Genomic DNA, 25,591 nt, shown 5'->3' with positions numbered 1-25,591 from the left:
ATAGTGGTTAAGTCTACAATTCCCCATCCAGAGTGATATACTGCCATAAACATAATATTATATACACATTTTTCATGTTTGTCAAGGCTTATACTTACTGCTGGGTAGTTCAGTCTTTAAAAAAATCACCATATTTTACAAGTTCACCAGATGCTTTGCCTGTAAAATCTATATTTGTTCAGTAACTATGCCAAGCTACTGTAAGTTCTGTAATAAATGTAGTGGACATGAAAGTAGAGTATAACCTTATGCAGTGTGGTGAAGCAGAAATATAATGTAACACAAAATGAAAAAACTCAAGTAAGTATATAAAATATGCTAAATATTTCCTCCTTTTATGAGCCCTGTTAAAGCATCCATCTCTGGTTATTCTGGTTATTTCCAACTTATTTTCAGTTGGTCAGTCAGTGTGGAGCTGATGCAATCCAGCACAGCGACAGCACAAAATGTACCCTCATAAAAGCACTGAATTAGCACCTGGCTTTAAGTCAACAAGTTACTATTTGCCATCTGAGGCAAATAAAGGTTTTACTCGGAGGCAACAGCATAACAGACAAAACAATCTTTAAAAATGCACAGGAAAACCTTTCCCATGCAAATGATCTTATCTAATGTGCCCTGATGGCAAACACAGAACTAATTTTACTAAGAGTCCTGTCTCTCAGGTTTGAAATATCTGAGGACAAGCACTTGTCACAAATTGTTTGCACGAAATTTCACAGCAGTGTAACACCTGTGCTTCTCCTAAATGTGAATAAGTAAAAATGTCTGCTGTGAACAGTTATGACATTTTGGGAATCCTGCCTCCACAAGAAAGCCAGTAAGGGTATAATGTGTGGGACAAGTTCTTGGCCGGGATCATTTCTTGTCCCTGGGGTCTTGTTGTCACGGTCAATAAAGTCACTGAAATAGTCTTGTACATAACCCTCCCCGAAACTACAACTTATCATTTTTCTGTTTAACAAACTGCCACTGGAAAGAGCGAGTCTTCATGCTAAACTAAGCTGGCTTTCTGCAGGCTGTAGCTTCATATTTAACTGACAGATATGAGTGGTACTGATCTCATGAACTAACTCTCAGCACTAAAACAAATGTGTATTTCTGAAAATGGTGAACTATTCCTTCAAATCGGCTTTATTGAGCCACCCTCAGATAAATCATCTGTGACCTCAGATCCTTAATACCTAACAGATGGAAACAGCACAGCATAAATTTTTTTTAAATTTTTCATCCTCAAATGCTCAATCAGACTTTGATCAGCCATTTATCAATATTAGACATACAACGCTGCACTCTTCACAGCACTAAATCTCCCTAACCAACGTGATGATGAAAACCAGCAGACATAGTGGCCCACTGTTGCTGTGAGAAAGAATATTGAATTGTTTCTTTACAGCTTCCTGGGTGTCATTTTTCAGTATGAATGAGGCCTGCAGATGGCAAATGAGGTTACCATGCCAACTAATGTCTCTGTATTGAACACTGAAGATGTAGATGGGTTATATTCCTCGAGTTAAACGCACATTGTTATAATGGCTATTCAGTCTATAAGAACGTAAAAGGAGTCCACTAGCCTGTCATGCTGGTCCAGTGTGGTCAAACACATGATAAAATCTCTGTGATCTGTTCCTCAGTTTGCATGAGGATCATCCAAAAAATCCTGATCCAACCAACCCCTTATGTGCTGGCATGCTATGCTGAGAGGGCATTCAAACAAATAGTAACTGCATAATAATTACAGAGAAGACCTCCTTTCTCTTTCTGATGTAAACACGGTGTTGAGTGATTTACAGATATGCTTTGGTCTTAATGTATTTATGTCTTATGATCACTGATTAATAGCTAAAGACAAGATTTCGACCAAGATGCAGTTTACTGACATTCAGTGATGCAATTAGCTAATGGTCTTTTATGCTAATGTGATTTCTTTTTATTTTTTATCAGAGAAAAATGCAAAAGCTAAAATGGCTTTAATATCAGATATCAAATAAAAGTGTTTGTGCATTCATTAACTTGTTACGTAATGTAATGTTTTTATACAAACAACCACTTTGTATGGTCATTCATAAGCTTGTGTGTGGCTTGTTTTTGTGATGTACTCATCAGTTATGCCATATTTGGCTGGTGTATGAGTAAAGACCTTTTACAATGAAATGATATTCAGAGAAATAAACACATGCAGAGGGACTTTAATATCTCAACAACAGGCTGATTTGTGCATCAACACACACACACACACACACACACACACACACACACACACACACACACACACACACATGAAGCTGTAAGTGTATATAAAAAGCCTTTTTGAGGAATGGACTGATGGAATACAACTGGATCACAGGTTCCAGCCAGATTTTTCCAAGAAACTCATAAACATGACAATGGTATGGTATAGTTTTACTCTATTAAAACAACATAACAAACTGGTGACAAAGAATGGGTAAGCTCACATTATGAATGTACAAAGTCCGTATGGGGCTGTGACTATTTCTTGAACAACGCCCATCCTGATTATCATTCTGCTTTGGCCATGTCATCATGTCCTTATCTGATGTCAAGCCCTCCCTCTTAAGACAGTTCTCATCAGAGCAGAATGAACCTGGAACTGACAGTAATAAAGAGCTCCATCTGTGCCTGGCAGTCAGAGGCAAATGAACCAATTAAGGTCTGCTGAAGTCTCCTCTTTCACCTATTGGCAATGGCGGCTGTCATCTCCATCATGATGAAAAGGAGAGAGTGCAAGGGTAATTAAATACCAGCAGGGGCCTGGGGGCAAACCTAATAACTCTCTGTAACAAACCAATAAGGAACCTTATTGCTTAAGAGTTCACACAACCGCAAAGCACGTTAATAGTGAAAAAGAGCACTTACTGCACACAAACATTCAGATAGTTAATAGATAGCCATTTTTCTCAGACAAAATTAACCTTGTAGTGGCATATCTGCAATAGCCGAGACAAAGTACAAAAAACCTCTTATGCCACCGTTTATCTGCCGCAATGATCTCTTCTGCTCCAGTCAGAACTGACTTTCATGCAAACTCAAAAACACTTTGCTGTGCTGAGTACACATACTTAGAAGTTGTGTTGTAGCATTGCCACCTGCTGGCAAAAGTATGCCAGTGTATGTAAAAATATACTGACAATAAGGATTGAAGTTTTTTATTTTTATGCATCAACATTGTGAGGCTTGTGTAAATGTGTGGTGCACTACACATTCATACAGCTTTATTCATCCTGTTTGTGCACCCCTTTCTAGAGCTGTTTTGACAGGCCGTGTCCTCAAACTTTCTGGGGGCTCTTTTTTCCCCCTTTTGTCCCTGGCTCTGAATGTATGTGTGTGGCTCATATTAGAAATCAAACCCAAGAAGCAAACAAACAACCAAGAAAAAAACCTTCCATACTCCGAAACTCTTCGATATGGATGTTGTAAGGAATCCTTGCGTCCTTTTCACATGCACTGACCGTGGCAATCTAGGAAACAAAACGGCAACCAATTCAAGTGGCTCCCAGTTGCTGCAATATAACGGAGTGCCAACAAAATGCCCAATCAATCACACCAAATGCACTCTACAAATGAAATAAACAGTTATTTATTGTGGGGGTTTGTGTCATAGGTCGTGGCTTTCAAAGAAGAAATCCCATTATTTCCCATAAGGCGTTGGCTACATCTACGTTCCTACGGCAACCAGTTGAGGCTTCCTCCAAGAGGATCATGGGAAGCAGTTCTGGTTGCTGAAGCGGAGGGAGTTTCGAAATATTTCATGTTTAGCTGCTGTATAACATATAATATTGTAGTTATGTTAACAGTTTCGTAACAAAATGATGTGGGCGTAACATGCGACTATAACCACTGTTGCTGAAGTGCTCATGTTTGGCTTTTTCGGGACGAACGCTCCCCGCAGTACGCAAAATTAGCTAGGGAGCTAACGCTAGTTTACGGTATGATTATCCTTGGGTGTTCAAACACTCTCAGCACGCATCACTCTCTGTAAAAATATAACGATTTCATGGAACATTTGATAACAATTCTTCTAACTAGTGTGCTAATAGGATTGTTTAAAGCATAATAAAACAGGCTGCTTGTCAACTAACCCATAGGTTTCATGTTCTGTCGCCTTGTTTGTCTATTGGGATCCCGTGATTAACTCTTGTTAGAGTGCACTTGCAAGAGGAGGAACCGATGCTGTCTATTCAACATGGAGCTAAAGTTGGAAGTTGTTTTGTCATCCAGCATCAAACGGAAGAAACCATGGCCGCGGTTCTGCTGGCTTGGGAAGGTGAGGACAGTGATGTAAAGAAAACATTTCAGCCGATGAAACCAAAGCTTTGCTGTCCTTGTTATAAGAACATGACTGTGACCCTGTGTCGTGTCACACGTCAGGAGAAGGAGTCTGTGTTCCTGTTAGATGACAAACGGATCAGTGAGATCAACATGGTGTCAGGTCGCACCAAGAAGAGGACTCCTAAACTCCATCCTTTGCTCAACAGTGTGGTGACCATGGCTTCATCGGACAATGGTGAATTTAATTTGTAAACTCAAAGCAAAGCACTTTTCGTCTGTCAGTTGTGTGAATACCTTACTTGTCTCTTGCTGTTTTTCAGGTATGTGGCTTTGTGGACTTATGGTCTCAGGAGAACTGTTTCTGTGGAACAGAGATAAAGATTTGTTGAAAACTGTTGCAGCGGTTCCAGAAGTAGTTCATGTGATAACTGCTGTTCAAGGTATGCACAGTTCACTTCTATTCTCTCAACTGTGAGCAGATCTTTGCTTTTAATTTGAGTTGTTCATAGAGGATTCTTATTCCTGTTGTTGCATTTAAATGAAATGGCAATTCTTCAGACCATGGATGCATGTGTGTTCTCACAGGGAATACCACACGACTGTCACTCCAGGTTTCAGGGGATGGAATGCGTGCACTCCTGGTAGCCATAACAGGGAAAGTGTTCCTGTGGGAGTGTATGGATGTCAGGGACCTGACTTTGGTACGAGATGGCAGAGTCAAGGGACAGTGGGCGGAGATATGCCCCCTTGAAGACTCTGTTCTGCCTTCTTCACAAGACAAAGAAGCATCTCTACACACCATCTTCATCAGAACAGAGGTCTCTATGCTGTATAGATTACATATTTAACGTATTGTGTCGGTTTCCATTTAATTACAGACCTACACAGCATTTCTTACATCTTATTCTTCTTCAAACTCCCTTAGGTTATGGGTGATGCCTGTTTATCAGCATTTATTTTCACATCTGGGAAGAGGCTAATCATCACCTGCCTGAAAATTCAGTGGGTAGAGGGTCAAGTGAGAGTGGGGTGAGTGAACAGGTCTATGAAACAGACAGAACTCTCAGTGGGATTTACTGTGGTTAAAAGTGCGCATTTCTGTTTTTAGTTCTCTGGGATACAGCGTACAGTGGGCCACCAAGACATACCCTATGTCTCGTCTCACCCCACCTTGCCAACCAGTGAAGTCCAGAGGGGCCTTGGTGCCAGCCTTCTCCCCTGATGGCCGACTGTTAGCCATCATAATAAACCAGAGACAGCCTAAGGTTAGCGTTTGGCCTCTTATCGTTTTTTTTTTTTTTTTTTTTCTCTGTAGAAATGTGAATAAAGATTTGTATTTCCTGTTGTTGAATGCAGGCTACACAGGTACTCTTTGTGAGCACACAGAATTTTGTCTCAATATCAAGTGGCCTCGGAGGATGTGGAAGCAAGAAAATGAAAATCCCCTCTAAATACATAAGGTACAGTATACATAGATAAAAAAAATGGACAAATATGGTGTTGTGGTTGGTTGGTAAACACCAGGAGATTATTGCAACTAAAGCATGTTGCAAGCATGACATTAGAGCTACTTTTAAACCTTTGATGAACAGTGTTTATTTATTTAAGAATGGACCTTATGCATCTTCAGGTCATACTGGGTGGGCAGTGTGAGCTGGTCACCGGGCGGCCTTTTCCTGGCCTGTGTTCTGAAGAGAGGCTCCCTTCTTATGGTTTCTCGTCTTGGGGGGCTTCTCACTCTAACGAGCTGTGGTTGCAGTGTGGACTTTGGGCCTGCACACTTCCTCCCCCTGCATCCTCTCGTTACTTACCGGTAAACATTTGAAACACAGTGCTTATCTCTTATTCGCTCTTGTTTCAAGTTATTGATTTGTTTGGGCTGACATTCTTAATTTGTATTTCTCCTCTCTCATCTGTGCTCATAGTTTCTATTGATTGCTTTGCATCCACTTTTCAGCACGAGAACCAAGTCACTGCCTTTGTTCTATCGTCTGTTCAGTAATCTGATAATTACTTTCTTGATTACTCTCTTTACTGTTTTGTCTATAAAACAATTAAATTGCCTGTTACTGCTTTCTGAAGCCAAGGATGCCATCTTCATATATCTTGTTGTCTTGTGCCAACAGTCTAAAATGCAGCAACTGGTTCAGCACTAATATAATGTTTGTCATTTAAAGTTTTCTGTTTTTTCACTCTCTGTAGGCCGCCAGTGTCTGCGGGAATGGGGGAGGTGTCTCTGTCCAGCTCTAGCTTGTCTGTACAGGATGTCTTCAGGCAGCGGTATTCTGTGACCTGGCATCCTCGGCTGCTGTATCTCATTGTATCTGATGGCTACATGGCCACAGTTATGAGGGTGCTAGATAGGCCTACCCCTGCCTTGTTTCTGAAAACACTTTTAAAGGACACAAGCAAGGACCTTGAGAAGGCCAGTCGGATACTGGATAAATCGCAGGTGCTAAACCAGGGGCTTCTACAATTGGGAACAGGGATTTTACTGTGCTTTGGATTTTGATTGTATTCTCTGTAGGGCTATTATTTACAATATGGTTTCCTCACATTCATTATTTTTAGATCCATGTGAGGGCATGGCTGGAGTCCGTATCTTGCCTGAATCTTGACAGCAGTCTTGAGGTGTTCAATCCCACTGCTACACATGGGCCTGAAGCAACAGGCTCTGTCCTTTCAGCAGCCACAGATAGATCCAGTTTGCCACTTTTCTTGCAGGACCAGGGAACATTGGGTGGTACCAAGGAGATTCTTGAAAAAGTGCAGGTCAGTTAAATAGTAAGACCTAGAAATATATATTCTGAGTTTGATGCAGGCTATATACAATGACTGTGATCACATTTATATGAAGGTAAGAAACAGATATGAAAGATTTCAGATTTCTTGCCCATTTCAATCCTATTTTTGTATCCCTTTGTCTTATAACTTGTCAAATGGAGTGCTCTCTGTTTACATGGACAGGGTTACTGTTCACAGTGAAATTGATGTAATTACTGTAGTGTATGTATTTACTCTGAGTAATAATGTGTCATGGCTGCTCTAGATTATCTGTCTTTAACCTTATGTTTGTTTGTGTGGTTTCTTAGATGCTCTTTGAGGATGACTCAGATTTAGATGTTGCTCCTGCTGGTTCTCATTTGGAGGATTGCGGTCGTCTCGAGTTTGCCTCAATGTTTGACACACTCCATGCCCTGGACACACAGACTGACACTGGACTTGTTACCAGCCCAAAATATGAACAGGACTTTGTTGAAACAGGGAGAAAGACTCCTCTTCTTCTTCGAGAACTTGGCAAAATTCAAAGCAAGCTGTTAACAGCCTGGGCTTTTGGCATGTCTCTAGGAAATACTGTGGAAAGCAGAGCTCTCTTGCTGAAGCATACCCTCTGTTGCGTGGTGCGATTTGCTGCTTTACTCTGCTTAATTCCTAGCTCCATGGACCACGCAGAGAAAAACAATACTTTAGTTTCTACTTGCCTTCTGCACCTTCTCAAAGCCCTTCTCTCTTTTCTTCCTTGGGATGGCGCTCACACAGATGGTCCGCGCTGCCTGGGGTTGGTGGTGGAGCTCAGCAAACGACTGATGCGCCTCCTGCTGACCCCTCACCCTGAGTCCCAACAGACCGGCCACTGTCAGTTACCATCTCACACTCTATCCGCAGCCCTGCTTATCTTGCAGCAGGTCTCCGATTCTCTTGATCACACCTACAACCTGCAGCAGAAAACTGTCTGGTCCTCTGCAGAGAAGGAATCCCAGCCTCCACAGCTCTGGCCTTCTGATGTACACCATGTGCCTCTCTTACAGGATGAGATGGAAAAGAAATCCAGTTTTGCACACCAGGCTCGACCTGTTCCTCAGCGACCATCCAGCAGGTGCAGACTATCTCCCTGGATTTGTATGTCGCAGTGTTGAGCATATAATAATTTGTTTGCCGTTGTGAGTGCCAGCCATTGAATGTCATGTCTTGGCTGAAATTTAAAACTGTCTCAAAATCAATCAAGGAAGAGTGATTTTCTTTTTTGGCCAGGTTGTTGGGGGTATGGCAGTGGGTCTACAAGATCAACCAGCAGTATATTGAGGAAATGAATAGCTTTAAAGGCTGTGATGGTTGGAAGGAGGAACAGCATCGGTTGTCTGTCATCATGTCCCAGATCCAAAGAGCTCTGCAGTCTACGGGCGAAAGGCTAGAGGAGGGTCCTAAACTGCTGAGTTACCCAGGTCTGTAGCAAAATGACTGCTTGTCTAACTTTCCAGTCAGACAGAATTGTTTAAATGGAGCAAAGAGTTAGGTCTGAATAATTCTTCATTCTTCTCCCCACAGGTGAACATCTTTTCCTGTGTGGTTCGTACGCAATAAGTGCCGATACATGGCGGTCACAAATTTGTGAAGAGAGTAACAAAAGTAAGAAACAGTTTTATTTGTCCATTAAAGTGCACCATGTTGTCACATTCAATCTGAAATGATAATCTTATGTCTTTCTGTTAGGAAGTGATCGTAGTGTCTTCAAGGAGACACAGCTTTGTCTGGCGCTCCTATACAGCCTGTTATCCCAGTACTGTCTGAGAGAAGCCCAGGAGTTTGGGGACCACATGGCCCACCTGATCCTGCTGAGGGCTGGACACCAGAAGAACATATCCTGCATTAAGGGTCATCCATTGTTAATGATTCCTCAATGTCTTGATTGGCTTCACTTGTTAGTCAGTTAGTGGAAGTTTTAAACAGCATCGTATGTTGCGTTTGAATGTATTACTTTTATTTCATTCTGTCTATGTAGAACAGATCTGTCCACCACTTGCAACCCAATATGTCAGGCTCAGGTTTTGTTTATTCATTTGTTCATAACAGGGACAATGCAAATTAATTGACATCAAAGTAAATGCACCAGTACTAGCCAGAAGCTAAAGGGCCAAATGTTAAGTTAGTCATTATTATAACAATAAAAACAAAGGATAAAAAGCTGAGAGGAGTAATATGAGAGACATGCAAAGTAGGAAATATACAATACAAGCATACAGCGCAGACAGTTAAACATGACAACATTATATAATCAAATTATATTTCGGCAATAAAATCCAGAAGAGACATCATCTGATAAATGTAGAAAAAGGAAATGAGGACTTTATGCCTTTATGTCTCAGTAATTATGCACAATGACAAATGTGCCACACTATGAAATTAAGTTGTTAGCAATTAACTGTGCCTTTATATGCTCTGCGGCAGACTCTCTTCCTTGCCCTTGGCTGCCGGTGGACCTTCACAGTGAGGCAGCTTGTGCAGTGGTTCAGACCCTGGGGAGATTCATGGCCTCTTATTTCACAAACCAACCGCTTTACATCCTACCTCCTCATCATGTAGTCGTTCTGCCTCCACTCCATCTACCTCATGGTGTGTTTCCAGAATTATTTGTCAGTTAAAAAGGTTGTTGCTTCATAGTTCTTGTTATTTGGTGACATGCACTTTCTCAGCCCCTAGTGTGGGGCGCTTGGTGCCACTGTGCCAGGAGGATGTTTCTAGGGCGGTGCGACGACAGCAGCTGTCAGAAGTATGGACAGTAGACTATGCCCAGGACCTTCTTTTGCTAGGGGGTCTGCTTCCTGAGGCTGTGTGGTTGGCTTACCATCTCGGCGACTGGAAGACAGCGGCCTCTCTGAGCCTGGCCTATACAAATTACTGTGCTGACCACTTTGACTTCACTCAGCTAAGGAAGAGAGAGCTCCACCTCCCAACAGATTTACAACCAGAGAGCATTTTTCAGGTTGAGTTGGAGTGTCTTCTTGGCAACAAGTCTGACTCCCGAGAGTGCAGAAATAAGGATGGTAACATGAGCTTTACAGGTTGGTGAGACCTGACAACTGTAATATGACCACAACCCACATCGAACTCTTTGATTTTAATCTGTACTTTGCCTCAACTCCTTTTACTAGACCCTTTGGAAGGAGAAGACTGGGACATGTTACAAGCTTCAATACAGGAAGTTCTGAAGGCCTCTGTCATGGCAGGAGTTAATGTTGTATCTTCACCTTTGGCTTCCTTGCTGGACACAGCCAAAGACTTGTGTTCTTCCCTGCCTACCTTGGTTCCCAGTGGACTGTATCTTCCATCCCCACCTCTTTATTGCCCTCAGCCTTCACCCAACACACAGGTATATAACATAGAAGCTCAGCTTTTATATACACTATTTTTACATATCCAGTTGATAATCAGCTGTTGTGTGTGTCATGTTTAGGACCCAACAGGGCCAGTAGGGCAGTTTGCAGAAGTTGCATCACGTCACAAAGTGTCTGGAGTTCTCCAAAGATTGCTGTTACTTCTGAGATCTGCGCGTTGTTGCCATCCTGCTGCCCAGTGGTACATCAGCCATCTGCATCGTGCCAGGCACCTGTTGCACAAGGTACTTTTCTGAAGGTTTTTAACTGGTTTATTCAGACATCAACAAGTTGGCTCACATAGGTGACTTTTGAGGATCGCGTTGTTAATTTGTTAACAATTTCATGCATTACAAATGCAAGTTGATGCCCTTGGTTTGCACAAATAAGAAATTAGAATACAGAAGAAATTTGAAATTATGTTCAGTTATTATGTTTTCAGATCAAGAAAAAGTACTCCTATCCATCAGCCACTGAAGAAGAAAAGGCTTTCCCAGAGGGCCTGATGAAGCTTGTTACCCGTCGTGGATTCTTCAGACGGGGGTCTAATAAAGATGGCCACCTGGACTCTGAGACCATTCAAACTATTAGTAAGATAGTCACTCATAGAAACGTGTGGATATCATAGTAATCCTCTTTTAGATAAAACTATTAACTGTATTTTTCTTATAAGTCTGTTTCAGGGAGCTGTGTGGTTTATGCTGGATGATTCATGTCAGGGACCAACTTTCCATTTCCTGCAGGAAGTATCTGGCTGCCAGACAGTGTGGTAGAGATGAACAGGTATTGGATTGTTTTGTATAAATGTGCTTAGCCATTGATGCACCATAAATATATCTGTGTATATTTGTGTCCCTCAGATCCCTGGTGGTTCAGAAGTGGTATCTACCTGTGTTGATGCTGTCTGCTGGGCCCGTCGTTTCTTGCCTTACTGTTCCTTCCTCAATGCTGAGGAAATCCTCCAGGACATACTACTCAGCCTACTGTCTGAACTTCCTCCTCTTTCTCTGGTGATATGGCTTTTTCTTGCCTTTTCTTACATAAACTATCGAAGTAGACCAAAGATTCTCATCCTTGCCTGTTCTTATTCTTAGGTGGCAGATACGCTGGTACGAGCCTTCCCAGAGGAGGAAGAGTCTGTCAGAGTCCCTCTCAGAGAAAAGTATAACTCACTGCTGCAGAGACTGAGGCAATGCAGTGTCCTTGGTAAGAACACCTAGACACCATTTCTGATCCATTTCTTTTTCCTTACTTTTGTGGAACTTTCCTGATGGCTACATTTTCTCATTGATACTTCTTTTTTTGGTTCCAAGTACTCAAAGCTTTCTGTCTATGACTTCCCTAAGCACATGTGATGTGTTTAGAAATATCACTCTGTCATTCTGTCTGTTTTTCAGAGGGGGAAAAAGAGGAAACTAGCGAGCTAATGATGATTGCGATTCAAGACAAACGCAGGCAGAGGAGAAAACATCTTGGGCGTTTGCAGAGACACCTGGCCCGCCCTGAACTTCATCTGTGGGAGAAAGAGGAGGAAGAGGAGGACAAGGGAAGCAAACACGGGATCTCAGTGTTAAGGCAACTCTCACTGGGAACAAGTTTGAGCACTAGCACTTTAACAGACTGTGGCTTCCCTCCAGTGTGCAGTGATGGAGACACAGTGGATAATACGTCTGAGGCAATCTCTCCTGAAAGGAATAGCAGAGCCAAGGCCAGGTAGCCAGCATGAGACAGTAGTACTGAGGTATAATGTATCTACATATGTTATGGCTTATTCTGTGCTCTGTGTTGTTCTTTGCAGGGGCAAAAACACAAAAAAGGCAAAAATACTTACAAAGAAGACTGCTGATAAGATTAATAGTGTCATTCAGGAGGAGAGTCAGCGCTGCAATGCCAAGAAGACTGAGCAGCCCTCCTTACCAGTGGTTGGCACCTGGGAATTTGAGCTGGAAGATGAAGAGTACCTAAATTTCCTGGAGCTCTTCCTCAGCTACATGCTAGAGAAGGATAGTGCTGATGGAGGGGACTCAGGCAGTGAACTCCCTTTGTTGAAGGGCTTTTCCTCCCAGCTGAGGGAGAGAGAATTGCATTCTCTCACCTTTGATGTGCTCACAACTATTCATCGTCGTCAAAGAGATGCACACAATCCAGTGACAAAACACTCAGGCACTAATCCTCCACTATTCAGAGCAGGCTGCTGCTACAAGCCCACAAAAGAAGGTGCGACACCTGAGCTGCAAAAATCCTCCATCTCAAATGAAGCACCCGTATCCAGAAATAGTCTTTCTGCATCCTCTCTTCCTGGGCTGAAACCTGGCAGGCAAAAAGGGTTGTTTGGCCTCCGACAGCAGAACACTGTGTCTTTAGGCCAAAGAATTAAGGGAGGTCTCTTTAGTTCTAAAAATAGCCCTGTCCGAAGTGCCTTCCCCATGAGACAGCTGTCAGAAAACTCAATATTTGACTCCTCAACTTCTGTGGAAGCCGTGCTTGAACTGCAGCAGGGCCTGGACCCTGAATTAGAGGCTCAGTTTCCAAAGCTGGGCAGGCTGCTGGAGTGGATGGTACGCTGGGCTGATAGGAGAGTGCTACTAGGACATCATAGCAAAAAGAAGAAAGAGAGGGGAGGAGGGACTGCAGCTGATGATGGAGTAGTGATTCGTGTGAAAGCCTCTGCTCCTGCCGTCCTCACTTCCCTCAGCTTGATGCAGCACAGGTTTGCTGCTCTGCTCGGGAATGACCGCTACAGTGCCCACATCCAATTTCCAGAAACAGAATGGACTGTAGCCCCTGTGCTGCAGCCTGAGGTGGACAGCAAGCTGGAGAGAGAGAGCAGTCTTGATACAGGTTACCCTGGATCAGCCAACACACCCATTGTTGGTCTTGATCACAATCTACAGCAAGAAGAGCTGTCTGTGTGAGTGCCCCATGTTTTTACTTACAATGGACACACATCAAGTCTCTATCAAGCCAGTGTGAAATGAACTGAAAATAAATTCCTCAAATGCAGACAGAAGCCTTGCATGCATACTACATGGTATATGTTTTGATCTTTTGCAATGAACACACTTGTATGCAAATTAATAACAGTCTAGTAATTGAAAACGAAATGGTGAAGTAAAAATGTTGCAGCACAATTAGAGTTTCACGTATTTGTTTTGTTTATAGTATTAGTGATTTAGCATTTCACATGGTTTCATATAAAAGAACAGTTCTTTGTTTCTCTTCTGTTTTACCTACTTTTTTAAACATTACTTATTTTCCTGCAGGGACTCTCATACAGATGAACCAGATGAACTGACATTTCTCAGGACGCCTCTCCCCAGTGACCACGATCAACTAAGCTTTGATGCTCAGCAGAGACAATCTAGTTCACCACAGCTATCTCTCCATGACTTAGATGTTACACCTGAAAAAGAAGGTATGATCCTGTGTGATATTGGATCATCATCATCATCAAGTTGCTGCACTGCATACCGTAATAACAGAGAGTATTAATTGACGTGTTTGATCTTTGCAGGCAAATGTAGTGACACTGAGGGCTTGGAAGTGTTATCCTCTGTTTCCGAGGGGAACATCTCTGGAAACACGCCTGAAACAGTGAATATTAACATTCAGGATTCCTATTATTCATGTATATGTTGTCAGTGATGTCAAAAACACAAATAACAGTTGTTTCTGTCCTTTGCAGAGTTTAAAGCTTGCAGACTTGGACTTCTCAGAAAACACTGAAGACGTGTCCAGTTCCACCTCTCTGTGAGTTTGTGATGAAAACATATTTACTTCAGTAGCCTTATTATATTATACAGTGCTAACCACAGTTGTAGTTAACTCATATTTCTCAATTCAATTATTCAATTATAAAAGCAAATATAATAAGACATAATCCTGGAGGAATTAATTCTACATCAACCTTTTGTTGGTGAAATCATCCAAAATTGCTGTTGAAACTTATTGTTGAAATTGCCTGTTTTGCCAGCCACAGTCATGCTAACCCAGAGCCTCAAGTGCTTCCTACTGTCCAGTCTGGGCCAGAAGTCCACACAGAACATTCTGGTTCAGCTGGAGTGCTTCTTCACAACACACCTGTGGATCCTCCAAGCCTTCAGCCGCAAAGCTCCACAGCTGATGCACCCGCTTCAGATGCCACAGCCCCCAACCAGCCTGTATCCACTCACACTCCACCAACAAGACAACGCCTGGGTGAAGACTTATTCAGACTGGTCCAGGTGAAACATATTGACCAAAAAGAAAGGTTTGGACTCAGTGGACTCCTAAAAACTGACTCTGAAGTGTTTTTCTTTATTACAGAATATCAACCACATGAGCCTGATGGAGGTTTTGGGAGCTTCATTTTCTAACCTGCAACTTGCTCAGCAGAACTATTCTTTGGCCCAGTCCAACATGAATTCCTCACACCCTCAAGTGCCATCATCTTATGCTACTAATTTCGTCCCTCAACCAAATGCCTTACCAGTTCACAACAATATTTCTGTGGCATCTCAGACACAAGCACGTGTTCCAAGTTCAGGATCTAACAACCCTCAGTTCAGCCAGGTGCCTGCATGTATGTTTGCAGACCAGCCTGTCAGACAGAGCTCAGGAAAATCCCCTCCAACGTGTGGTCAACATCACACCACCAGGAATCAACCCTCCACTGCTAATAGTGCAGGCGTAAATTATGAGGTATTGCTCAAGTGTTATGTTAAGTTGTGACATATTGTCCTTTGATGTAAACAGTATTTAAATTACAGTGAAACCAAGCTAAAAGCCATTTCTTTTTTCTTCAGGAAATGCAGCCACTCTCTGTCCATTCAGTTTCACCAGAAACCCAGTTTAAGAAGAGCAGGAGCTTAATCCCACCCTCACGAGGGCTTCTGGCCACAACTGCCACCAGTCACAGTGCCCCTGTGTTAATACCTTCTAATGATAGCGTGCAGAGTGATCCTGCTCCCTGGGTCTTGGGCCTGAAGTTACTTCAGCTCCACTGTCCTCCATCGCACCACCACATAGCACCACACTACCTGCCATCCCAGTCACTGCACACCGCAAACGCTGCAACTATAGAATCCCATCAGAACATGTTAAAAAACAATGACCCATCCAACTCAAAGAAAACCAAAGATGAAAAAAGAGATGGATCTTCTTTTCCAAAAAGACAACTCAGTTTTAATTCTCCACGTGATCAAACTCACCCAAGAATTCAGACATCACAGAGATTCAGGGGGCAAGAGTTCTCGCTACTTCCTCCCGTTTTACCAACCCAAACACCTGCACCAACTGAGGGCCTCCGACTGCTGCATTTTCAGCCTGTTCAACCAAGCAATATCACATTCCCCAAACTGCCGTTACCACCTTCCTCCAGGCCTGCTGCAGTCCTTGCAGCTCCGTGGGGAGAAGCACCTATGATCAAGCTTCTGCATATAGAATCTGGACCAAAAATGGCAAGCAATACATCCATCACTTCAAGATTTTTTTAAATTTACTATAATTAAATCTTGCACTGTAGTCTATGTACAGGTATCTGTCTCTGCCACAGATGTTACCTCTGGCAGCTTCTTCAGCCCAAACGACCCATCTCATCTCCATGGACGAGCTGGCGAGCTCAGTGATTGGGAGACAGAATGCTGAAGAGGCTCGGCCGCGGTTGCTCAGAGTAGACCCATCTACTGAAAGTGCCGGAAAAGCTACTGCTTTGCCCAGCCTTAACTCCAGCAAGAGGCAATCACATATTAGCTAGTTATTGTTTTTCTTTTTTTAAGCTTGCTGCTTTACTTTTATACTGTGTGTTGTTTATAGGCAAAAGAGGAGAGAGAAGGCAAGGAGAGCAGGAAAAACAGAGGTCACTTTCAGACCGAATGACTCGATTATCCTGATACAAGAGGTAAGATTAAGTCTAATCAGAAGTATTTTGTGTATTTTGTGTGTAATTATACTGTCCATCGTTTCTTCCTATATGACTACAGCCAACAAAAGAGCCTATAAATGAGGAGACTGCAGCTGCAGAAGAGATTATTCCTGGACAGGATGCTGCCATTCCATTTGGTTAGTGTCAAATACAATACCTAATTACACCTGCATGTTTCATCAGACAAACTACTGAAGGATAATGCTTTTCAGGCAGTCTCTGCTGGAAGACAGGAGTTGAACAGCAGAAATAGTTGTGTAAAGAATGAAAACAGAGAACTTGACAAACAAGGAGCAGGGGTTTCTCAAGAGAGCTTGAGAAACAATTACAGTTACATCTCTAAGAGATGGCATTAATTTGAATTCTTTTTACCGTGCTGCACAAAGTAAATTTTAATTCTTGACTGGACATTGTAATTTTGAGTTTTGACTTTTATTGAACTGTCGTTATTTTTCTAATCATCTTAAACCCACAGGGTCCTCCGACTCTTTGCTGACTGGTCAGAGATTATTGGACAAGGCCATTTCCACCTCAGCTGAGCTCCATGCATTTGCTTCCACATGTAAAAGACCCCCAGAGTGTCATGATGCTTTCACCAACACAGACCACGGTGAGTCAGAGTTTGGGTTAGAATTGATGCTGTGGTAATATATCAGCAGGCTTGCACAGTTGTAATGTTGTTACACAGAGGTTGCTTGTATTTCTTGCCATCCATCCATTTTCTATACCACTTTTCAAGTGCATGTTTTCAAAAGACTTGATGTTGATTATTTTCCCTCAGCTTGTCCTCCTACACTTGTGGATAAAGCCGTGTCTGCCTCTGTGCCTGCTAGTAGGCCTGAATGTAAGTTGATTTAAAAATGGGGATCTACTGCTTTTTATTTGTTGCGTATATATAATGATACTTTGCATTTGTGTGTGTGTTTACCCATCTAGCACAAAGTTCAAGGAAACTGCAGTTTTGCAATGAGTACCTTGTTCAAGACACAGAGGAGACCCCACAGGGACCAGAGAAGAATCTGGTAAGAGAGCAGACATAGTAGCGGGGCTGGAGGGGTAGTATTTGAAGAGATATTTTGATTCACTTTTCTTTGTCGCTCAGGATCTGAATGGCCGCCGGTTCATAAGTGTCTTGGATCTAGAAGACAAAGCCCAGCATCAGGACTTGCCACGTCTTAGCCGAGGGACACCAGATGCTCCCTCCATCCGTCCTTCTTCACCTTCTTCTGCTCAGCTTCATGTACTTGCGACCTCTGTCATTAGGAGTGCTGCTGCTGCTGATTCACAACCCAAAAACATCATTCCACAAGATTTCTTGAAACCCACAACTCACACAGGTTTTCATATGTCTTTATACTGAAAGTCTAATGCAGCTGCGTCTTAATACTGAATACAATAAGATTTGTGGTGAAGCACAATACTATTGGTAAAATGTGTTCTAAAAATTTTGTATTATAAACTCTAGATATCCCTGAGGAGTCACTGTCACTCAGCCACACTGAGCCCAGTATGAATCCAGAGAGAATCATTCTGCAAGAGTTGCCAGATCCATCTGACTCTGAAATCTGTCAGGCCATTAAGACCCAGAGCGTTGGGCCTCACAGTGTCTCATCCCCACCTCCCACAGTCTGGTTCTCCTCTCGTCTGTCAGAGTTGGACGCTCAGTTGGCTGCTCTACAAAACATTGCAGATTGTCTAGAGATGGATTTTTCCAACTCCAGGATGGTAGATAAACATGTAACGACAACCAAGTTTACAAATTGGCCTCAAAGGAAGAAAGGGGTATGTAATATGTCATTCTGTGTCCTGCTTTGTCCCTCTAGCTGGTGAACACTATTGAAAAGCTCACACCAGTCCTGGCTACTGACGTGAAGACGACCAGTGCAGTAAAAAAAACTGTTAGACTGTCTGTCCCACATGAGGGTAAGCATTAGAACTGTTCATTCAGGTCCTCAAAACACAGAAACAAAAACCAAGTTGCAGGTTTAATAGAATTCCATATTGCACCTCAATTTGTGAAAACCTCCTTAAGACGCTATGGTACATTCTCTGCCTCAAACAGCATGGATACCACGACTGGACATTTCAACTGAGCTAAATGCCTTTGAGGAGGATGAAGAAAATCATGAAGAAGGACCTGTGGTTCTTAATGATTCCTGCTCTTCCGAAAAGAAGCCATCTTTTCATTTTTCCACTTCATCTCACGGTCACAATGCTGATCCTTCTTACTTTCACACCTCTCCAAGTAAAGATACAATTTAATTTTAGTAGACTCAAATCAGTTGATGCACTGTTGGAGTGATTTTAGATGAAGGTTATTTTCACAGTGGAGTCATGTTGTAAGAAATTTTATCTCATCTGTTTTAATGTTTGTGTTGCTCCCACAGTAACGAGAGATCAGTTGGCTGAGGCATCTGGAACGTCTCCTGCGTAAGTTGAAATAAACCTGATGTTTTTTAATCGTTTTATTGGCTGTTGTGGATGTGTAAACCGGACTGCTATTTTTTTCAATATTCTGCCCTCTACTTGTCCATGTCTAGATGGGCAGATGAGGATCTAGGTCAGACCGGGCTATCTGATACAGTAGAAATCTTAGACGAGTTGGTGAAGGAAGGGTATTTATCCCCGACTGACCTGGATTTGTCAAGTACACAGACTGCGTACCATAGGAGGTATGGTACCTACTAAAATGCAGCGCTGTCCAAATAATTGACTAAACAACTATGATTATCGCTGAGCTGAAAAGTAATGTGACCCCCAGCAGGTTGAACCAGAAGCAAAGCAGCTGGTTGTCACAGGAACGTGTCCTTCCAGAGGATGAGAGGAAAGAGCTGAGGATCTGGATGAGAAGGAAACAGAGGGAAAGACTGGCTGTTTATCAAAAACACAGAGAGAGCCTGAGGGAGAGGGAGCGCAAACCTTTTACTTCCTCTGGAGGAGCAGTAAGATATGCATGCCTCTTTAGCAGAATTGATATTCCGTTGTATATTATTTTTTTTATTACATCCACATTGTTGTTCATTTGCTGTGCCTCTGCAGACACCAGCAAAAAATCGAGGAACCGTTTGGAGAACCAGAGAGGAAAAAGAAAAGTATGTGTCTCTTTACATTGTCTGTGCTCATGAGACGTGCATGTGTGCAGCTGTTGTTTCCATTTGATTTAATAGGCTCATGCTACTGGAGCAATACAACCAGAGGACCCATGATGCCTGTTCCTTGGCTGGTGATTTTTCCACAAGTCCTCCAACTGTACTCAATTCTTCACGAACTGAATGTTTATCAGCAGCCTTAACTACACGATCCAACTCTGCTCCACCCCCCATTGGCACTCACAGGTATTTATGCAAACCGTAATCTGACCAGGATCATGTCTCATTAAAGAATAATTGTACTCTGATCTAGCTTTTAAACAAAACATTAATCATTCATGAATTATTCCACTGTGATCAGATTTTGCACAGACCCAAACCTGTTTTTGAAACACTGAAAATTAGCTGGATTTAGTAATGGAGATAATTGATCTTTTTTCCTAGGGCTTACAGTGTATCTGCCAATGATAAAAGAAGTCTTAAGTCAGGACAAGCTCAATCCCACCTTTGTCCATGGACCACTGAGATGCAGGGACAGCCATCAGAGGATCGCCGCAGGAGACTGGGACTACATAGACCAGGTGCCATGATGATGTTCAGCTACAGCTACATTGATTTTCACTCTGTTGTCAAAACAATAATGTTAAATTCTCCAAACGTGTTGTGTTAGCGACCTCTCTGCCAAGGGACCGTCTGTCTCAGGTGACCCGGCGTGGCATGCTCACTGACACAAAGAGCCACACTAAACTGCACACAGCCAGCCAGAGTGAGGAACGGCATGTCGGCAACCAGAAAAAGATGGAACTGAGCAAAACTCCTTCAGGAAGGACTTCTGCAGGGAGAAGGATCCTGAGCGAGTATACAAGGATGGAAGAGCAAGAGGTCAACGTTTGGGACCCCACTTCAGGACTGAATAGGCTGCTGCTTCCAAAGGAATCTAGTATAGTAAGAATCATATTTTTCTTGCACTTTGCAGATGAGAAGTAACCTCTAAGTCACTCTCAAATGACTGTCCTCTGCTTCAGTTTTTAATGCCATACTTTTTTTGTTGACAGACGACATGATTTTGTGTCACATTTCATACATTTATTACACATCTCTCAGGTTGCAGCTGGACTGTTGAGTGAGCAAGATGATGGTGCCAGAGCTGGTGTGTCAGACTTGGACTGGCTGGACAACCTGTCTGAGACCGGCAGCAGCAACCTCAGCAAAATAGACTGGGCCGCTATTGAGAGGATGGTGGCTGCAGAGGAAACTTGAGGTTGAGTCTCTCGAGAAAAAGGAAAAAGAACACTGTGATGACACTATGGTATATTCTTGGGAGAAAAAAAACCCTAAAATATTTAATGTGCCTATTAAATGTGTTTTAAATCAGAAGCATTTGAAACTATGATTAAAAATGTTATGTTTTAGACATGCTGAAATAAATTAGATTTGATCAGCTGTGATATTAAATTTTAGTAGTAAAGTGCACCTATCATAAATTAAATGTAATGTAATTTTCATGTAAGATTTTGAATTGAATATTTTTATATATTATATCTTCAGTGATTTCTTGTTCTTTAGAATAATTTTTTTTGTGCCATTTGTGTGCGTATGAGTGTGTGTGTAAAGTTTTCTACATGTGCAATTTATTTTTATATTACAGTGGTCCCTGCTATTAAAAATCTGGATTCAAGTATTTAAAGCTATTTCCTGTCATTTTCATTGCTGTCGTTCATATGGCCTGATCACACAAGCATGTGTTTTAATATGATTTAATATGAGTTCTCAACATTTATCATGCAGACAGAAACGTTTCCATTAACAGTATTCAGTGTAAGACAACTGATAGCTTCTTCAGTTTCTTTTATTGCCTTATATACTGGAATTTTGTTGGAACAGCAAAAGCAGTAAAAGCAGTAAAGAGCTTTAGAGAAATTCCATGATGAAGTTTTCTGTTCCTCTAAACTGGTTATAGTTAGCATCTCTTCAATGTTTAAGTCTATAAAACCCTGGACTGAACATGTGGATCATATTCCTCCAGTCTATGATCAGAACAGCTCACACTTTAGATTACACTGGAAGAAGGTTATTTGCATAATATGTGAGACCATTTTTATCTGTTGTTGTTGCCTGTGCTTTGCTATGGTGTAAACAGCCTTAAAAGAAATGAATCTAAACGGACGCTAGAGTTCCGTACAGAGGAGTGTGCATCAGCAGCGCCCCAACATGCGCAGAACAAGAAGAACAAGAAGAAGAAGAAAGAACTTCCGGGGGTTAAAGGTAATCTTCGTATTTGAAAACATGGATCCCAGCAAAGTGGATGAAGGTAGAAAGTTATGCCTGTCACTCAGCGTAAAGTTTTATACATTCATTTTACGCGATTTACATGTATGTGCAGATATATTGGGCTGTATTTCCTATTTGTTTGACATTTATCAGTTAGCTACCTTAAGCTAATGTGAGAAAAGAAACAGACGTCGTTGTTTCGTTACTGGTATGGCTAGCTTATTTGACTGCTTATATTCTTCACTTTACAACTCAGAGCTCTAAAAGCATTTCGCTTGTTAAATTGTCCTGAAAAGCTACAGTTGTCTTTCCGGTGAGAAATAATTGGGCCTCTTGTCATTGTTAGATCTGTTATTCTCATTCAAGCTGAAATGATATCATTAGCTAACTGCCAAGGTTCAGTATTTTATTTTCTAGCATACCATTTCGGAAAATTTTGTGGGATTCACATCCTTTGTACTGGAGGCTTTTATGTTTGATACAACAGTTAAAGTTATGCTTTTATTAGGGCGGGGAGCGAGTTAATGTGTATGAACCAGTGCACAGGTAAAATATTGGCTTTCTTCAATTGCGTTGCATCTTAGGTCTCTTATGCGAAGTTTATGATCCAACGTTATTGTTATGTTCTTGCAGTGGTGATACCATTTAAATACTCAAGTAAAGTACAGGTACATTAAAATTATACTTAACAACAGTACTTAAGTAAGTGCACTTACTTATATTTAGTTACTTTTATATTCTTGTTTTTGGCTATATAATTTTTCCCCCCTCTTTAAACTAGTTTCCCCCTTTTGAAACAATTACTTGTCAAGGGGCACTGAAGGGTTCTCTGTACTTGAGGCTGCTTTACTTAGAAAGGAAACCACATAACTCTTTGAGCTCTTTGCTCTTTGAGCATGTTTGTGAAAAGCAAATTGCCCTCACAGTTTTCATGGCAAGATGCCCCAAAATAAACAATATATTTGCTTCTGTTCCAGCATCGGGCAAGATGAGTGGCCATGGAGACATTGCATCTGTCATGGGATTCTCTGGGTTTGGTGTGCAAAATACTTTGGCAAACACAACTTATTTTTCATATGATAAGCTGTCTGCTTTTGTCAGTTATTGGTCAAGTAAGTTGTCTTTGTTCCCACCAGGTAAGAAGGCCCGCACATTTGACCTGGATGCCATTTTTGAACAGACCCGGCGAACAGCCATTGAGAGGAGTCAGCATGTTTTAGGTAGGTTTACCAGCATAATGAGCTGTTTAATAGTCATTCTGTCATCAGGGCATTTGTGTCTTTACTGTAAATTTTTCTGCCATAGAGGAGCGGCAGAAGGCTAGTCAGATGGAGGAGGAAGGGGAGAGCTCCAAATCAGTCACATCGCCAACCCATACTCAGAGAGACAAAACTATAGCTGCTTCTTCCAGGTAAGCAGTGATTTTTTTATTGTTTGATTATTTACAAATACTTTATTACAGTATGTAAAACATAAGTTTTTGCTCTAATTGATTATTGTGCTTTTTTTTTCTTCTTAGAAAACAGGAGAGTGAGAGCAGTAATGACAGTGACAGTGACAGTGACTCAGACTCAGACCTTATCGGGCCTCCAGTGCCTCCTCAACATACAACTCATGATGATGATAATGATGACCATGAACCACGGCCTCATCCACCAGGTTACACTGGCAGCACGGCTCAAAGTGATGAAGATGATGATGATGAAGGGGAGGCGCAAGATGGCGATGATGATGTATGTCCTTCTTAATAGTAGGCATTACACACCAAAAATATTCTTTATGGTCCACTACCCTAATCTACTTCAGTTTTTATTTATTCTGTTTAAAAAGTTCAATCTCTTTACAGCAGTCATTTTGAATTGTCAGCTGGAAAAACACAGCTGTTGGTAATAATGTTAACATTCGCTATATTTTTTTTCAAGTGTCCCTTTAAGCCATGACAGTGTGGCAGTGAGACAACAACTGAAGCAACTAAATGGATTTGAGCCGTTTTTCCTATTGTGAATAAATGTCCTCAGTGACAAAAGCCATTTAAGGCATCTTTTTTGTTTGTACTGTGGGATACTTTTAAGCTTTCCCCAGTAGATGGCAGCAAAAGAAAATATAATCAGTTTTCAGTGTTAAACTATAAAGGATGTCAGTTTTCACATGAGGAGTATTTTCACTCTCGAGTTGAGTGAAATAGCGCAGAGCCTAACCTTTTGTATCCAATGGTGTAACTGTTCCCAGTCATTCATTTGCAGCTCATGACTGTGATTCCATGCTTTTTAGTCATGTAACCCATTAAAGTTAAAATGTCATGTGTAATTGAGTCTTGGAATAAAGTGCTACATTATTACTAGATGCTTAATTCACCCTTCTTCAATCTTTTACTGTTTCCTTATGTTCATCTCAACTTTCCAACCTAGAATCCAGTGAAGAGGATTCCAGACACTCATGAAATCACCCTGCAGCACGGCACCAAGACAGTAAGAACTTCTTCCAGCACTCTGTTATTTGATATCTCTTATGTGGCTCTATGGAAATTTATTCAATGGCTTTCTGTTAGAAAGAAGAAGGTTTTTATTTATCGTAAGTAACTTCTAATCGCCACCATATTTTATTTATATTATGGACACACTATTTCATCTGATAGTGGAGATTTGCATCAGTTAGTGCATTTGGTGCCAAGCTTACCCAGCTCTGCTGGATTTTAGCAGTAAAAGCAGCAGTTTCATTTCCTGATATTTTGAGGCAGTCAGAAGAGGAGTACATTTTTTTTTGTCTTCAATATAGAGCCAATCTGGTATTCAGATCCACTGCTGACTTCTGTTAAAAAAAAATTTAAATCTGACAAATCTTTACACAAGAGCAAACCTTAGAGGAGGCAGTATGACTGCTTCTACAGCTGCTCTCTGAGCTGTATAGGCCTATAGATCATCTTTTAGTTTTACATAAGTTGATTGTCTCCTCAGGTATCAGCTCTTGGGTTAGACCCCTCTGGAGCCCGTTTGGTGACTGGTGGATATGATTATGATGTGCGGTTCTGGGACTTTGCCGGTATGGACCAGTCCCTGCAGGCCTTCCGATCCCTCCAGCCCTGTGAGTGGTGAGTACATTTCTGAGAACACAATGTGGAACATCAACACAGTTGCTTAACATGTGGTTAATTAGTTTCATGCAAACATCCAGCACAGTCACTGCATTTATGTGTGCCAAAGTCTACACATATACACAAACACGCACACACATTTGTTGAGCTTCATTGAGCCTCATGTTAACTCTGTGACATCCTCTCTTTTCATTCAAAATGAGCCTTTCAGAAGCAGATGGTTGAGATATGTGGGTGTTTGTGTGTTGACTCATGTTTATTCTGTGTTTCACCGAGGCCACCATCAAAGATCGAATTCTTTTTTGGTTTTGGGAACCACTGGGCTGAGCTGGAGCAGGCCTCTACTTATTAACAGAAATTTACGCTACATTTAATTTGATTACAATGTGATCCAGTAGCCTGTTTGGTTTACTAACAAGCTGGGCTTCATATAGAAAGCAGCACTGTTGAGGTCTACTGTTCTTCTCTCCTGACCCAAAAAGGCAACTTGTGAGCTCAAACTAAAACAATTAAGAAAATGAGCACTGGTTCAACGTAGTGAGCCTCCTGCAAAGGCCTCCCAATTAAAAACATCATTGGTGTTGGCCTCTCTTTCATTTTAGCGAAGGAACTTTTTGTACGGAAATGTTTGTGCCCAGTCTACCCCCTGCTGTGCTAATGCTATTTGATAATGATCTGAATTGCTTATGTCACTCAGGTTAAGTGGTCCAGATAGTTGTCTGTTTTCTCAGTTGTATGAACTTCTTAGTTATTCGGTGTAAAATTGAAAACATAAAAATCACATATCCATTCTAAA

The 25,591-nt window shown here is 41.7% G+C and overlaps 2 protein-coding genes across 5 annotated transcripts in view; both read left to right on the top strand.

The window, feature by feature from the left end:
• Window positions 1–3,713: 3,713 nt before the first annotated feature.
• Window positions 3,714–21,120, top strand: cplane1 (ciliogenesis and planar polarity effector 1). Of its 2 annotated transcripts, none has more exons than XM_046375553.1 (49): window positions 3,714–3,947; window positions 4,164–4,285; window positions 4,390–4,525; window positions 4,611–4,730; window positions 4,876–5,108; window positions 5,216–5,319; window positions 5,399–5,555; window positions 5,647–5,750; window positions 5,921–6,103; window positions 6,493–6,742; window positions 6,862–7,062; window positions 7,383–8,167; window positions 8,323–8,513; window positions 8,617–8,697; window positions 8,782–8,943; window positions 9,517–9,681; window positions 9,762–10,130; window positions 10,221–10,438; window positions 10,523–10,687; window positions 10,885–11,032; window positions 11,116–11,225; window positions 11,303–11,452; window positions 11,537–11,648; window positions 11,840–12,155; window positions 12,241–13,353; window positions 13,706–13,857; window positions 13,957–14,036; window positions 14,128–14,192; window positions 14,416–14,665; window positions 14,748–15,122; window positions 15,227–15,880; window positions 15,976–16,157; window positions 16,236–16,320; window positions 16,403–16,481; window positions 16,820–16,954; window positions 17,126–17,188; window positions 17,281–17,366; window positions 17,447–17,681; window positions 17,810–18,069; window positions 18,168–18,267; window positions 18,407–18,589; window positions 18,732–18,774; window positions 18,885–19,016; window positions 19,109–19,286; window positions 19,384–19,436; window positions 19,512–19,679; window positions 19,878–20,014; window positions 20,104–20,378; window positions 20,538–21,120. In XM_046375553.1, exons 2-49 carry the CDS (start codon window positions 4,205–4,207, stop codon window positions 20,691–20,693), a joined length of 9,780 nt encoding a protein of 3,259 aa, XP_046231509.1. In that variant the 5' UTR covers window positions 3,714–3,947; window positions 4,164–4,204; the 3' UTR covers window positions 20,694–21,120. The 2 variants fall into 2 exon arrangements, with proteins under 2 accessions (XP_046231509.1, XP_046231508.1); XM_046375552.1 differs by having other exon boundaries at window positions 19,106–19,286.
• Window positions 21,121–21,641: 521 nt separating this feature from the next.
• Window positions 21,642–25,591, top strand: part of LOC124051724 (WD repeat-containing protein 70) — a 35,529-nt gene continuing 31,579 nt past the window's right edge. Inside the window, exons 1-7 of one of the 3 annotated variants that reach the window (XM_046375361.1) lie at window positions 21,642–21,698; window positions 22,682–22,741; window positions 22,841–22,924; window positions 23,010–23,115; window positions 23,224–23,437; window positions 24,113–24,172; window positions 24,659–24,792. In XM_046375361.1, coding sequence (XP_046231317.1) covers window positions 22,693–22,741; window positions 22,841–22,924; window positions 23,010–23,115; window positions 23,224–23,437; window positions 24,113–24,172; window positions 24,659–24,792 — 647 coding nt within the window. In that variant the 5' untranslated portion in view covers window positions 21,642–21,698; window positions 22,682–22,692. Of the gene's footprint in view, window positions 21,745–21,824; window positions 21,913–22,681; window positions 22,742–22,840; window positions 22,925–23,009; window positions 23,116–23,223; window positions 23,438–24,112; window positions 24,173–24,658; window positions 24,793–25,591 lie in introns of those variants that run through there. The other 2 variants (XM_046375359.1, XM_046375362.1) reach the window with 2 other exon arrangements.

The sequence above is a fragment of the Scatophagus argus genome, chromosome 20 (assembly GCF_020382885.2).
Source record: "Scatophagus argus isolate fScaArg1 chromosome 20, fScaArg1.pri, whole genome shotgun sequence".
Classification (NCBI taxonomy): domain Eukaryota; kingdom Metazoa; phylum Chordata; class Actinopteri; family Scatophagidae; genus Scatophagus; species Scatophagus argus.
Note: the sequence above shows the minus strand (reverse complement) of the source record. Positions and strands in the feature narration are given on the sequence as shown.

Bases quoted from the DNA above. Each gene is read 5' to 3' on its own strand.
- cplane1 (XM_046375552.1), top strand. From the start codon at position 4,205: ATGGAGCTAAAGTTGGAAGTTGTTTTGTCATCCAGCATCAAACGGAAG. The intron at 11,649-11,839 runs GTAAGAACACCT...TCTGTTTTTCAG, and splicing joins GAGGCAATGCAGTGTCCTTG to AGGGGGAAAAAGAGGAAACT. The intron at 19,287-19,383 runs GTAAGATATGCA...GTGCCTCTGCAG, and splicing joins TTACTTCCTCTGGAGGAGCA to ACACCAGCAAAAAATCGAGG.